Raw genomic sequence first — 14,629 nt, forward strand, 5'->3', positions numbered from 1 at the left:
CTAAGGGATTTACTCAAACCTATGATGTTGATTATGAAGAAATGTTTGCACTAGTGGCAAAAATGAATAGCCTTCAGATTCTTTAGTTTGTGGCTTGCAATTATAATTGGAAAATGTTTCAGCTTGATGTTAAAAATGTCTTTCTTCAAGGAGATCTAGAAGAAGTTTATATGCAGTTACCTCATGGACACCCCCAAGAGGGAAATCCAAAACTAGTTTGCAAATTAAAGAAGGCTATTTATGGGTTAAAATAATCTCTGCGAGCTTGGTATCTTAAACTAAGTCTTGCTCTTGAGAAAAAAGGTTTTAAAAGGTGCATCTCCGATAATTCTCTCTTTGTTCTTAAAAATCGTCATAATCTCACTATTGTATTGGTATATGTTGATGATATTATAATAACAGGAAATAATGATGAAATTCTCAATACCAAGAAGTACCTTCATAAGGCCTTTGATATTAAAGATTTAAGAAAATTAAGGTACTTTCTTGGAATAGAAGTTGCATACTCTAAAAAGGGTATTTTTCTATCTCAAAGAAAATATGCCTTGGACCTTCTCAAAGAAACAAGTAAAACTGGATCTAAGCCTGCAGATACTCCTATTGAGACTAATGCTAAGTTTGATATTGATGAAGAAAGTCTTTCAAAAGGATATGTTGAACAATTTAAGAGGCTAGTAGGAAAACTTATATATCTCACTATGACAAGACTAGATCTTGCCCATGTTGTCAATGTTATTAGTCAATATATGCATGACCCAATGCCATGCCATGCCAACGCTATTGATCATATTCTCAAATATATCAAAAGTAGTCTTGGGCAGGGTATTCTTTATACCAGAAATAACCACCATAAAATTGAAGGCTACTCTGATGCAGACTGGGCGGGGTCTTCAGACAAAAAGTCTACCACAGGATATTGTATTTTTGTTGGAGAAAATATTACTTGTTGGAAAAGCAAAAAACAAAACACGGTTTCAAGATCCAGTGTTAAGTTTGAATATCGTGCAATGACTTCTATTGCTTGCGAACTGATATGGACCAAGTCTCTTCGCACCGAATTGGGAGTTAGCGTTGATATGCCAATTAATATGTATTGTGATAACAAGTCAGCGATTCACATTGCTGCCAACCTAGTTTTTCACGAAAGAATGAAGCACATCGAGATTGATTGCTACTATATCAGAGAAAAAATTCAAAAAGGAGAAATATGTACTCCTTTCACCAAGAGTCAAGATCAGTTTACTAATGCTCTTACTAAGGGATTAAGTCGTGCACAATTTAAAATCAACCTGAGCAAGTGGGGTTGTTTTGATATACATTCTCCCCTTGAGGGGGAGTGTTAAGATTATCTTTCCTTCTGTGCAACCCGGGCCTTCCTTTCTCCTCTTTGGAAAGTTTTACTTTTCCTTTATTTTATGTTTATCGCCTCTCATGGTTGGGCTATATAAAGCCTTTTGTACTACTGGTTTAATAACAAGAATCTAAGCTTTTAGTTGTGTTGTGGATGTAGGCCATACTGGCCGAACCACGTAAATGCCTATGTCTTGATCTTTCATTTTACAATGCTAAAAGGATGCGAACTAGATGATAAAAAAGAAAAGAAAATATTGCAGATTAACCTCTTCTGATCTAATGTAAAATGACTTAAACTCTAAAGCGTTGCAGCCTAATCTAATCAATCGATTGGACGAAAAATGACTTTTAGTTCTAAGTAATTTATGGCTAAACTATTGAATCAAACGAATTACTAAAATCAAAAGATATACTTTGTCTAAACTGAACTATGCTACTAAAGAAGATTTAAGTTAATGTCAATCACGCAGGACGTGATCAACATTGAATCTAAAAAAAACAAACGATGCACTAATGCATTATTGAATTTAAAGAAATCGATGTAACCCAAGTTAAAAGAACAGAAAAAAAATCTAACTTGCACTAACCTATACACAAAACAAAATTTCATAAAAAAAAACAAAAGCACTCAGACCTAGCTATAATAAGCGACCATAGATCTACTGAAAAAGAAAGTGAAAAAAGTGTTTTTTACTAGTTGGAATTTGCAGACCACTGTAGTAAATTTATATCCTATTCTTATATTTTTAATTTTATATATGCCAAAAATTTTACCAAGGTTTCCCAAAAATATTCTTTTAAGAAATTTATTTGTGAGATTTTTTCTTGCCCAGAAAATCCAAATAGAGATTTATGACACTAGTATAAATATGACATGATTTTGAGTCATTTTTAATTGTAATAATTGAAAAACAAAGGAAGCTATGGATGATAGATTAGGACCCGGTCGTGCCCAGTTTATGTTGCTGACCAAGCTTGACAAGACAAAGCCTCATTGCCTTGTCTCAGCTTGGCCTCTTGATTGCTAGAGCAGGTAAATAAACTGTTCCGCTCGTAACTTGGCTTGGTTCAACTCGTCATGACCTTGTTTGTGATTGGTTTATATAACGGAAACTAACTGTTTGTAAAAATAGTGCATTTTTTAAAATGCCTCATAATTTGCTAATATTTTTTCACTTCTAAAATTTTAATTTTCAAAATTTTAATGATATTTTTGCACTTTCGCAAATATAACATGACCTTCACAAATCATGTCTAAAAATGCCTTAAAAGTATGCAAACCTTCTTTTTCTAAATTTTTTTAAGGGGCATAGGTAGGATGACGTTAACAAATGCGTGAGGACATTCACATGCGAAGGTTAGAACATTCACAAATGTGAGAGTATTTAGTAAAAGGATTTATTAAAAGGAGGTTCAATTATTTGAGAACATTCAAAAACATTATTTGTGAAGGTTGTACTATATTGTCGACTTTCTTTAACTAAATACTCTTAAATTTGTAAATGTTCTGACACTCGCATGCGAATGTCCTCACATATTTGTGAACATCCTCCTATTTTTTTTACGTGATTTTAGTAAAATAAGATTCACACATTTTGAGGATATTTACAAACATGATTTGCGAAGGTCATACTATATTTGTAAACCTCCTTTAATTAATTCTATCATATTTGTGAATGAGAACATTTGTGAACGTCCTTCTGCTTGTGCCCTTTATGCGATTTTAGTAAAAAGAGGTTTGCACATTTTGAAGACATTCATAAACTTGATTTGTAAAAGTGGTACTATATTTGTGACCTCCTTTAACTAAATACTCTTACATTTGCGAATGTCCTAATTTTTTAATACAAATGTTCTCACACATTTGCAAATATCCTCCTTCATGTGCCCCTTGTACATTTTGGGAACATTCACAAACATAATTTGTGAAGGTCGTGCTATACTTGAGGTTGGGCAAAAATGTCTTAAATAAGTTGAGAATCAAAATTTAGAACATGAGAATGATTTTGGCAAATTGTGGAGCATTTTTAGAAAAGGCATTATTTTACAAGACCAATATGTTCATTTTTTATTTATCTAATTGGTGAGCAACTCATTCAGTTTAAACAAGGCGAGCCTGAGCACAAGGTATTCAACACTGCTCAGCTCAGGTGAACTTGTATAGATAAAATATTTATATATTTTATTTATAATATATAAAGAGAAGAATGCATAGAATATAAATATAAAAAAAAAAGATGCATGAAAAATATTACAAACAATTACGTACCATATATAGAAACATGCTATAGCCTATATATATCCGTTCTATGTAATAATTAACATGGATTATTTGATACGAACAAGCTCGTGTTCAGCTCGTCATGTTGAGGCATGAGCTAAGCTCGAGCTCAACTCAGCTAGACAAATGAGCCGAGTCACGAGGTCAACTGGTAAACGAGCCGAGCTTGAACATGCCATGTTCCGTTCATGCGGCTCATTTACCAACTCCATTTAGGTCAGATATCCAACTCATCAGGGTGCACTTGAATCTGCCTGAACCCGTTTAGATACTTTAAAGAGTGCTCACATCGACACACCTAAAGGGACAAGGGTATATTGTTTTCTGCAGTTTTTACTTAAGAATGATATATAAAGGGACATGACAAGAGAGTAAATTGAAATATCCCTATGACAAAGCTTAAGATATGCAGTTGTACTTAAAAGCACATATAAAATATTCGGGTCGGGTCGGGTTGCATCAGAGACGTCTGCTAAAAATCATTGCAAACAAGAACTAGAATATTATTCAGGTCAATTTGGGTCAACTCTAATAATATTTTGGTGTGGGTTTTTAATGACCATATCCAAAACTTTGAATTCTTCTTACTTTTTTTTAAGGACAAACTTTGCATTGTTAAGTTGGTCTTCCAAGTTCTAGTTGACTTTGTTAGTTTGGATGGTTTATTCTAAAGATCATTGAAAACGTGCCTGTAGGGGTGGTTGAAACAAGCCAAGGTAGGACCAGGGTCAAGTGGAAACAAGAAGTAACCTACAAAGTCAGTATCAATAATTGAAGAGAAAAATAGATCATTGACCAAGCTCATGAAAAAAAGGCACTTTACTTGTGAAATTCTAAAAATTAACATATCAATTCTAACAGAAAAGATTCGGTAAACACAATAGAAATTTTGTTGGGGTTTTGGTTCAAAATTATTAGCCTTATGAACCAAACTTCTTGGTCAAATAACCCTCTCTTTGCCTAAGTATTTTGAGAAATGAATTTTAGAGGAAAAGTTAACTTTATAAAATTTATTTAGTTCTACATTGATTATTATTATTATTTTTGGATAGGCAAGTTGCGGTTAAGCAAACCCCCACCAGTTATACAATCATATCATTGGAATCTGAACTTACAACATCTCAATACAAGGTGGCTTCCACTAACTACCCCATTGATCTCACATTGATCATTTTAGAAAAAAACACAATGGGTTGACTTAGAGGGCAAAACCTTTAAAGGGCTTATCAATTTAACTTTGGACTATGGACTTGAACCATTATAACACATGCTACTCGTTTGACCTTTATGGGCTCATGCAAATGGCCATTTAGACCAGTCTTTCTAAAGCGTGCATGTGTGCTCGCACACACATATATATTATTTAAATTTGAACTTGCAATGTTTCAATACAAGGTGACGTGCACTAATTTCTCCTATCAGACAAGTGGAGCTCGCATAATAGATTTAAAATGTACAAAGTTGACTCCCCAATGCCTTTTTGGGGGCTTGTCAATTAAACTTTGAACTTTAAATTATGAACTTGAATCATAATAGTGCATGCTACTTGTGTGACCTTTACGCTCGGGCTCATGCAAATGATCCTTTAAACTGTTATTTTAAGGGCGCGCAGACACACACACATATATAATCACTAGAATATGAGAATTAAAAATATGAGAACTAATGTGTGAACTGCTACTTTCATGGATTCTTTTTTCTTTTCTCTTGAATATGTCTACATGGGCATCTGGCCAGCCCATTTAGAGCTTGGCCTGCCAGGCTTTAAGTGCGGCTCAGTCCGAAGATGGCTCGCCCTTTTTACTAATGGGTCAGGTTTTGGTTCAGTTCTTAGCGAGCTCGGGTTTAAAGAGCAGCCCATTGACCCAACGAGCCAATGTGAAGCGGGCCGGAATCGGCCCTGCCCAAATCCATTGTAAATAGTAATAATTAACAACCTCCCAACTTCTCATGCACCCAATTAATTATTTCTCTAGTTTTTCATAAAATAATGTAACTAATTAGGTAAATAGTAATAGTTGTCAAGTTAAATTACTATATATACAATAGTTAATTTTTAAATTTTTATATTGTTAAAAAATTAATAAATAACTCAGGCACATCAGGTTTCAGAAAGGTAACTAATGGGCCCGGGCCTAAAACCTTAGCCCATGGCCGACCAGGTTGCCTTGGCCCACAGGGCTGCCTGACCCGTTGCCCTCCCCTAGATCTAACCTTATAGATGTAATCTTCATAGTTACTTAAGTAGAAAATAAACTATGAAACAGCTTAAAAAAACAAGAACCCACGATGTACCATAATTTCATGATTCACAAAATCATGTTTTTACATAAAAATATAGCAAAGAGACCATGTTGAATACATTTATGAGATCAGATTGAGTGAATACAACGTGCACCTATGTTTTTTAATATATGCGTGTGTGAAGAAAATATGCAAATACAAACCATTAGAATGGGTTAATAACAAGATAATGTCATGACATATTGAAAATAACTAATGCATTGAAAATATCACGAAATTTCAATGATTTTATCTGTCTTCATAAATATATCATGATATTTCAAAATATCGTTATATGATTTGAATCCTAACCGGAACAAACCAAACGCAACACAACCCAACGTGACCATATGCTTATAAATCGGACATCATTGGCTTAAATCGGATCTGCGAGATCCAAAACACACTTTTTATCGATTATGGCCAACCAAAAAAACCACTCATGGTAAAGTTCGGACTCCCGATCCAATAAACCGACTAAATGACTAGAACTGGTTTTGAGATCTGGTGGGACCCGTCCGGTAGATGGGGTCATGCCAACTATAGCAATTAGCAATGAACGAATGGATTATGGTATCCCATGTGGTAAGCGGGTCCTGTACCAAGCTGGAATCCCTAAGAGATATCTGGTAGGAGTCCGCCTGACCCCAGCTAGCCTTTAAAAGAAAATAAAAAATCTGCGGGCCTCTCCAGAGTGGATATTTGAACACGTGGGCAAATAGCTCTTCACCGCGTGTTAAAATCAGGTCCCCATACATTGAATCTGGTTGCGTGCCGTTGATGGCGGAAACCCAATGGCAGCTGCGGACGGGAGGGGAAACCACTACCTTACGTGCACATTGTCCAGGTTCAATGAATCTAAACATCACGGCGACAGCCGCCTCGTGTGAAGCCCATGAGCCATAACCATACCATAAATGCGGATCCCTTCCATGCATCTCTCGACAAAAGCTCCATTATTTTATTGTCATTTACAAATTTACCTTTTTCTCTTTTATGACTATGATTTTTTTTTTATATTTACTAAAAAAATAGCTGATTCAATAGTGAAGTGTATTGATTTTCTGTATCGGCTGATACACACCAATACTGACAGCATTGGTCTGAAAAGATAAACCACCCAGTTAGCCATGCCGGCTTTGCCTATTGTATTTACTGTCGCTATCCTTACAGTGTAAAATTCTGTGGGCTTGCCACAGGGATGATACCCACGAGATTTGAACCTAGACCACTTGCCTAACAGCCTAGGTCCCATTTCACCATGCCAAACCCCTTTTAGGGCGATATCTCAATATGATTACATGTAAAAAAAATCAAACATGGTATGAGCTTTTCACTATCTGAATCTGAAGCCACATTCAAATCGGTTTAGCCAATGATATTGACCACATCCTACTCAACTTTGAACCCTTAATATCCCTCTACCTAAACTGGGGCATTTCGCAGAAAAACATAACTTTTGATGTGTCTTCGTGGGGCCCACCTCGGCAACACAAACATGAGATCTCTATTTTAGCCAAAAAAGAAGCCAAAAAATCACTGCTAGAACCCTTTTCACGGTAATGGTTTCCGTGGAGAGGGTGGTGTATGTTCGCCCCCGATGATTCACTAAATCCCACGTCTGTGTTCGGGGGTCTAAATGAGCACCACGTATATAAGCACATGGGGCTCGTATTCCCGTGTATGTTGACATCACTTAGCATTTGAGTGTGGTGCGGTTGCAAAGACTTAAGTACCCTTTCTTGCTATTCTTCTCATAAAGCGATGGTTTGAGAAAATGACAAAAATGCTCTTCATTCAAAAAAGAAAAAACAAACAGTTCAAAAAAAGGATAAACATGTTCTTCATCCAGAAAGTCAAGGATGATGTTGACTCTTCAAAGTCTACTTAGCGAAACGAACCTTAATCGTTTGATAAAATGACAAAAATGCCCTTCATTCAAAAAAGAAAAAACAAACAGTTCAAAAAAAGGACAAACATGTCTTCCATCTAGATAATCAAGGATGATGTTGACTCTTCAAAGTCTATCCAGCGAAACGAACCTTAATCGTTTCGCCGATGGTAATCTGGCGAAACGATAGTGAGTCGACGATCCGATGGTGAGCCGACGATCCAATAGTCATCCGACGAAACAAACCTGAGCCATCAAAAATGTCCGTTTGAACTTTTCATTGTCATCTTCTTCTTCTTTCTTCTCCGTAAAACACTGTAAAACCCTCTCCCTCTCTAGAGAAGAAATCAAGGGAGGTAAAGAGTTCCCCCTAGAGAAGGCCATGAATATCAACCCTCTCACTCTCTCTCCCTTCTCTCTCTACTTCTGTGCCTGATTTAGAGTTTTTGCCCTTACAGGAGGAGGGTCCAGGGGCTGCCCCCGGCGCGGATCCCGTTGCGCGGTCAACGGGCAGGGGTCCAGGGGGGGCGCCCCTGGTGGGGGGCTCGGGGGGCAGCGCCCTCCAGACCAATTTTTTTTTTGGCCTTCCAACAACGATTTGTAGTATTATCGGGCTTTCCTATAGCAATTTGTAGTATTTTCGAGTCTCCAACGAAACACTAAAGTGATTTGCGGAAGACACTATAAATCGCTATAGCGATTTGCGGAAGACACTAAAAATCGCAAATCGCTATAGCGATTTGTAGTGTCTTCAGCAAATCGCTATAGCGATTTGTAGTGTCTTCCGCAAATAGCTATAGCGATTTATAGATTCTTTCGCAAATCGCTATAGCGATTTGTATTGTCTTCCGCAAATCGCTACCCGAATTAGGACAAACTTGTCTGGGCCATATCTCCCTAACCGGAGGTAATATTCCAAATCCGTAAAAAGTGGTGTCTTCGTTATTGAGTCTAGTTTATTTCTGTAAATTTTCAGCGATTTCTATTGTCATTTCATTTCTCATTTTAACTAAAAAATAGACCCCTATTATTTTATGTTATTTGAGTTGCACAACACCATTCTCGCTTGACATCCACATCTTGATTCTGGCATGCTCCTTGTTGGATTTTCTATTGATTTATTCCAATCAGGCTCCACAACAGTCAATGTGCAGGTCAGCCGGTGCTTGATGGAGCAATGTAAGATCTTCTGTTGGATGTGCATAGAAGCAGAAAGAGAAGGGAGAGAGAGAGAGTGAGAGGGTTGATGTTCATAGCCTCCTCCAGAGGAGATTTCTTTCTCAGATAATCCTGCAATGCAGAGACTGGGTCTTAAATAATCATCTTCGGGGCACAAAAATATGTCTTTCTCACTACGATACCCTGTGCATTTTTTGACCACGACACCCGGGACCCGTGCCGGGGGAGCCCCCAGACCCCCTTCCTGTAAGGGCAAAAACTCTAAATCAGGCTCCACAATGAATCAAGTTGAACGATGCTACCCACGCTGGGAGGAGCCCCCAAACCCTCCTCCTATAAGGGCAAAAACTCTAAATCAAGCTCCACAATGAATCAAGTTGAACGATGCTATCCACGCTGGGAGGAACCCCCAAACCCTCCTCCTATAAGGGCAAAAACTCTGAATCAGACTCCACAACTCATCAAGTTGAATGATGCAACCCACGCTGGAAGGAGCCCTCAGACCCCCCTTTCTGTAAGGGTAAAAACTCTGAATCAGATTCCACAACTCTTCAAGTTGAGTGATGCTACTCACGTTGGGAGGAGCCCCCAGACCCCTCTCCTATAAGGGCAAAAACTCTGAATCAGGCTCCACAACGAATCAAGTTGAATGATGCTACCCACGCTGGGAGGAACCCCCAAACCCTCCTCCTGTAAGGGTAAAAACTCTGAATCAGGATCTACAACTCATTTAGTTGAATGATGCTACCCACACTGGGAGGAGCCCCCAAGCCCTTCTCCTGTAAGGGTAAAAACTCTGAATCAGGCTCCACAACAGTGAATGTGCAGGTCAGCCGGTGCTTGATGGAGCAATGTAAGATCTTTTGTTGGATGTGCATAGAAGCAGAAAAAGAAGGGAGAGAGAGTGAGTGAGAGGGTTGATGTTCATGGCCTCCTCCAGGAGAGATTTCTTTCTCAGATAATCCTGCAGTGCAGAGACTGAGTTTTAAATAATCATCTTCGGGGCACTTAAGTCTTTACAATCACTCCTTTTTCAAGAATCGTCATTTTTTTTGGCACCAATGGAGGAGAGGGTACTTAAGTCTTTGCAATCACATCAAACTCCAATATTAATTAATGCTGACAAACATGAGGATATGAGACGCACATGCTTACATACGTGGTGCTCTTTGGGACCCCCGAATATGAGATGTAGCTAACTGCCCTGTTCGGAGGAGGGACATATAACCTGCTTTGGAGCAAGAGAGCTCCACGGTCTCTTCCGTGACACGAACGCCCCCACCCCCAAGAGGGTTAGATAATGGCAACAGATCGTAATATATTCATTCAATCACGGACACTATGGTAACTGTGGGATGGATCACTAAGAAGGGATCCATGTTATGATGCATGGATGCATGGTGGGTTGCATCATGTTCATGTCCACATGCATACGTGCACGATAGGCACGTGACATCCCGCCCCTCGATTTTTTGCACTGGGACTCTTTCTTCTATTTAAACCATTCCCTCCACCTTTTAGGGACGCGTCATCTCTCTCTCTCTCTCTCTCTCTCTCTCTCTCTCTCTCTCGGAGCTTCTCAGAGACCGAAGGGAGAAGAGAGAAGGAATAAGGGTTCTCGGCACGTGTGGAGAGAGTATCGGTGGGAGGGGAAGGATCTCTCACACGTGCCTGGTCTTATTCTTCTTCTTGGTGGTGGCTAGCCGGGAGGAAGGTTGAGCTCGCACGTGTGTCTGGTTTTGTTCGCACGTGCCTTCTGCATTGTGGGTGAGAGTTTGATCTCTCTCTCTCTGTGATCTGTAGATTTTGTACTGAAATTTTTTATGGGTTTGGGGGAAAATGTTGGGATCCGTCATCAAACGCTAGACTGCGACAGAAACAATGATGGGGATTGGGGGGTTTTAGTATTTAGAGGGAAAAAAAGGTTAACAAGAGTCGGTAGAAGAAATAAACCCTTTTTTTTTCTCCTTTTATTCTGATTGAAGAATGGGGCAACATCAAAATTTGGGTTTTTTCTCTTATAAAAAGGAAAAAGAGTCTTCTTTTTGGGTAATTTGTGCATTTGGTGTCAAACGGACTTGCTTGGTTCCCTTTTCGGTGCTTTGTTTTTTTCTTTTTTGGTTGAGATTTGCCTGATGGAACCTTTTCTTCCTTCTTGTTGAAAGAAGGAAACCTCATTTTGATGTTCATGTTTTCTTCACTTCTTGCTTTCTTGTGCCCGCTCTTCTTTATCACCATCACACTTAGTCGTCACAACGATTGAACCATAGGTTTTAGTTTTTGTTATTTCCTTTCTCAAAGTAATTCATCTTTCTCATTTTTTTGGCTTCCCCATTGAAGAGAATCAAAAGCGTAACTACTCTGAGGCTGTTAAATTCCAGCTAAATTGGCCTCTAAACATGTTGTTTCTCTTCATCAATTTGTACTCCATGGCGTTAACCTTTTTTCCTGATCTTGACGTACACATTTAAAGATTTTAGTTTCTCTATTAACTTAGAAAAGTAAAGAACCGTTATATTGGCTGTTTCCCTTTTCTCTGATCTTTTATGATGCATCAAGATAGCGATTAAAAGGTTTCAATGAGAAATACCACCCACTTGGCTTGGTTTTAACAAAGAGTCTTCCTTCCCCTGTTTTGGTGCTCTAAGAATTCACAGTATTTGTTTATCGCATTCTAGTGGATCCATTTTATTTTGTTCTTTAGTTTTATTAAAAAAATGCTACGTCTTAAGAAGATCTTGGTTATTGGTTTCGAGCTTGTTCTCCAAGATCAAATCTTCAAGGCCGTATCGTCTCACAACTTGAATTTTCTATTAATGTTTCAGTAGGGAAGCAAGATGGTTCTCTGGGTTTTCGGCTATGCCTCTTTGGTCTGGAACCCTGGATTTGAATATGATGAAAAAATGATGGGATACATCAAGGGCTACAGACGGGTATTTGATCTGGGTAAGCTCCCGCTGCTTCCTACTAAAGCAGATTTTATGGCTTTGGTGACGGGTTAATTCACATATGTATATTGGTTGATATCTCAGCTTGCATAGATCATAGAGGAACTCCAGACAGCCCAGCAAGAACATGCACATTGGAGGCTGTAGAAGGAGCAGTCTGTGTAAGTGAAGCCCAAAACTTGTTTGTCCTACCAATTTGTTACATGCTTCTGTGATCTCTCAGTCACTTGTGCAACCACCATCAACAAAACTTTCAGTAACTGGCTGAATCGAGAATTTTGTTATCGAAATGATTGACTCATGTGCATAGGCCAAGCCAACTGATAATCTTTAAATAAACAAATTTTGAATCAGTTTCTTGTGTTTATTGGAAAATTTTTAATTAATAATACCATTTTTCATCTTCTCAAATTGGTATCAAATTTGGACTAACGGTACAATTTTCTGTTGCTTGCATTGATAGTGGGGGGCTGCCTACTGTGTTAAAGGAGGCATACAAAAGGAAAGAGAGGCCATGGCGGTGAGAATCTAAAACCATTTTGCTTCTTCATATGTAATAGGGAAACAAATGAAAATAGAATCTGAAATAGCTGTTAATGTTTGCAGTATTTGGAGAGAAGAGAATGCGAGTATGACCTGAAGATTCATGTGGATTTCTACAAGGTACATGATTTTCTCCAGTTGGTTTTTCTTGCACAATCAAAAACGTGTGATTGTGGTTATCACAGTAGTCTTTATTTTTTCAGGAGGGACAAGATCTGGCACCAACCATAACAGGTGTTTTAGTGTAAGCACTCTCCAACCACGAGTTCTTACTGTCTGGAGTAGAATGCTTGAAAGTTTTCTTGTTATTATTTTGGTTAAAGATTTTACTAAGACCTCTTCTGTGGTATTATATTCAGATTTACTTCCACACCAGACAAAATAGGAAACAAGTACTATTTGGGTCCAGCGCCATTGGAGGAAATGGCAAGGTAAAGAGATCTAAAAGTGAAGAGCAAGATCTTTGTCTTCAATACATTTTCTTTTCCTCTCTGATAGTCGAAAGATTTTTGTTTTTGTTTTTCCAGCCAAATTGCCAAGGCTTTTGGACCTTGCGGAAACAATAGAGAGTACCTGTTCTTGTTGGAGAAGGCCATGTTTGATATTGGTATAGCTCAGACCTCTTATTCAAGCTTCACTAATAATCATGTCAATTGGTTTCTTGATTTTCATGGTCAACAGAAGCAATCTAAGGGCATGCTTTCCTTTCATACCATGGAATCATCATTCATTCAAGGTGCAGTAATGTAATAAAATGACAATATGCAGGTCATGAAGATTGTTATGTGATTGAGCTGGCAAATGAAGTTAGGAAGGTCTTGGCAAGGTCAAGGGAGAAGAAGAAGATCGGTGGTGCATCTCATCACAAACCCCAGTTCGCGCTCATCCATCCCCATCCCTTCGCCGAAACCACTGTCGTCTTGGACTCTTGAATCAACAAACACAATTAACCATACAGAACACGAAGTATAGGATGGAGAGAAGGATGCTGCATCCACGTTCTAACCGTCTTTGTTGCTGCTCAGCTTTCATTTGCTCTATATCACACTCCTCGCGTTTCCTAACTAGTCTGGTCCTAAAACTAAAATCCATTATAGCATGCGATTGAGTTTCATGTTCTCTATTTTTTTTTTCCATTTTTGCTCCTCTTTTTTGTATTTTGCATCCCCTCTTGGGGATGCATATGGAGAGGAACCTCTCTTTCTGCTTTAGTTTAAAGTTTAAACAAACTTTCTATACTTCGTGTTTAAGTTTTGTTTGTGTGGAGAGAGAGAGAGAGAATTCCTTTTATTCAACGAGTCTGAAAACTATTTGTTTATGTATAGCACGTGGTATGGTGTGGTCCAAAGTCTTCAAACCGAGTTCCAGCTGTGGCTCGACTGGAAGTGGCAGGCATTGGAGCCAGAAAGCATCCAATTGGAATCTTTGCAGGACCGATTGTCTGAACTCTGAAAAATTATTTCTGTGGGGATAGCAGTTTATCTTCCATCTGTGAAATTTTGCATTTTCTGACTTCTGGTCCCAAAGAAACGACCATGTTGGCCACGGGAAAGGTTGAGAGAGAGAGAGAGAGAATTCCCTTAGAATATTCAACGAGTCTGAAAACTATTTGTTTATGTATACACGTGGTGTGGTATGGTATGGTCCAAAGCCTTCAAACCGAGTTCAGCTGTGGCTCGCTCAACTGCAAGTATTAGGCATTGGAGCCAGAAAGCATTCAATTGGAATCTTTGCAGGACCAATAGCTGAACTCTGAAAATTTATTTCTGTGGGGATATTTGATTATCTTTCAACAGTGAAATTTTTGCATTTTCTGATTTCTGGTCCCAAAGCCATGCAAGACCAAAGAAACGATCATGTTGGCCACGGGAAAGGTGTAGAGAGGGAGAGAGAATTCCCTTGAAATATTCAACGAGTCTGAAAACTATTTGTTTATGTATAGCACGTGGTATGGTATGGTCCAAAGTCTTCAAACCGATTTCAGCTCAGGCTCAACTGCAATTAGCAGGCATGGGAGCCAGAAAGCATCTAATTGGAATATTTGTCTGACAACTGCTGAACTTTGAAAATTTAGTTGTGTATAAACAGTCACAATACTTAAATGCAAGAAAGAGACGTGTCTTTTGGGGACCAAGGGATTTTTTTCAAAAG

The 14,629-nt window shown here is 38.5% G+C and overlaps 1 protein-coding gene across 1 annotated transcript; it reads left to right on the forward strand.

The window, feature by feature from the left end:
- The first annotated feature begins 10,523 nt into the window (after positions 1 to 10,523).
- On the forward strand, positions 10,524 to 13,716 carry LOC149843323 (gamma-glutamylcyclotransferase 2-2-like). Its single transcript, XM_090001781.1, has 9 exons — positions 10,524 to 10,754; positions 11,813 to 11,933; positions 12,020 to 12,096; positions 12,399 to 12,455; positions 12,542 to 12,598; positions 12,682 to 12,722; positions 12,838 to 12,909; positions 13,006 to 13,085; positions 13,247 to 13,716. The coding sequence occupies exons 2-9, from the start codon at positions 11,825 to 11,827 to the stop codon at positions 13,408 to 13,410; spliced, it is 657 nt and encodes a 218-aa protein (XP_089857907.1). The 5' UTR covers positions 10,524 to 10,754; positions 11,813 to 11,824; the 3' UTR covers positions 13,411 to 13,716.
- Positions 13,717 to 14,629: the final 913 nt, after the last annotated feature.

The sequence above is a fragment of the Nuphar pumila genome, chromosome 3, assembly GCF_984573655.1.
Source record: "Nuphar pumila chromosome 3, dmNupPumi1.hap1.1, whole genome shotgun sequence".
NCBI classification, from domain to species: domain Eukaryota; kingdom Viridiplantae; phylum Streptophyta; class Magnoliopsida; order Nymphaeales; family Nymphaeaceae; genus Nuphar; species Nuphar pumila.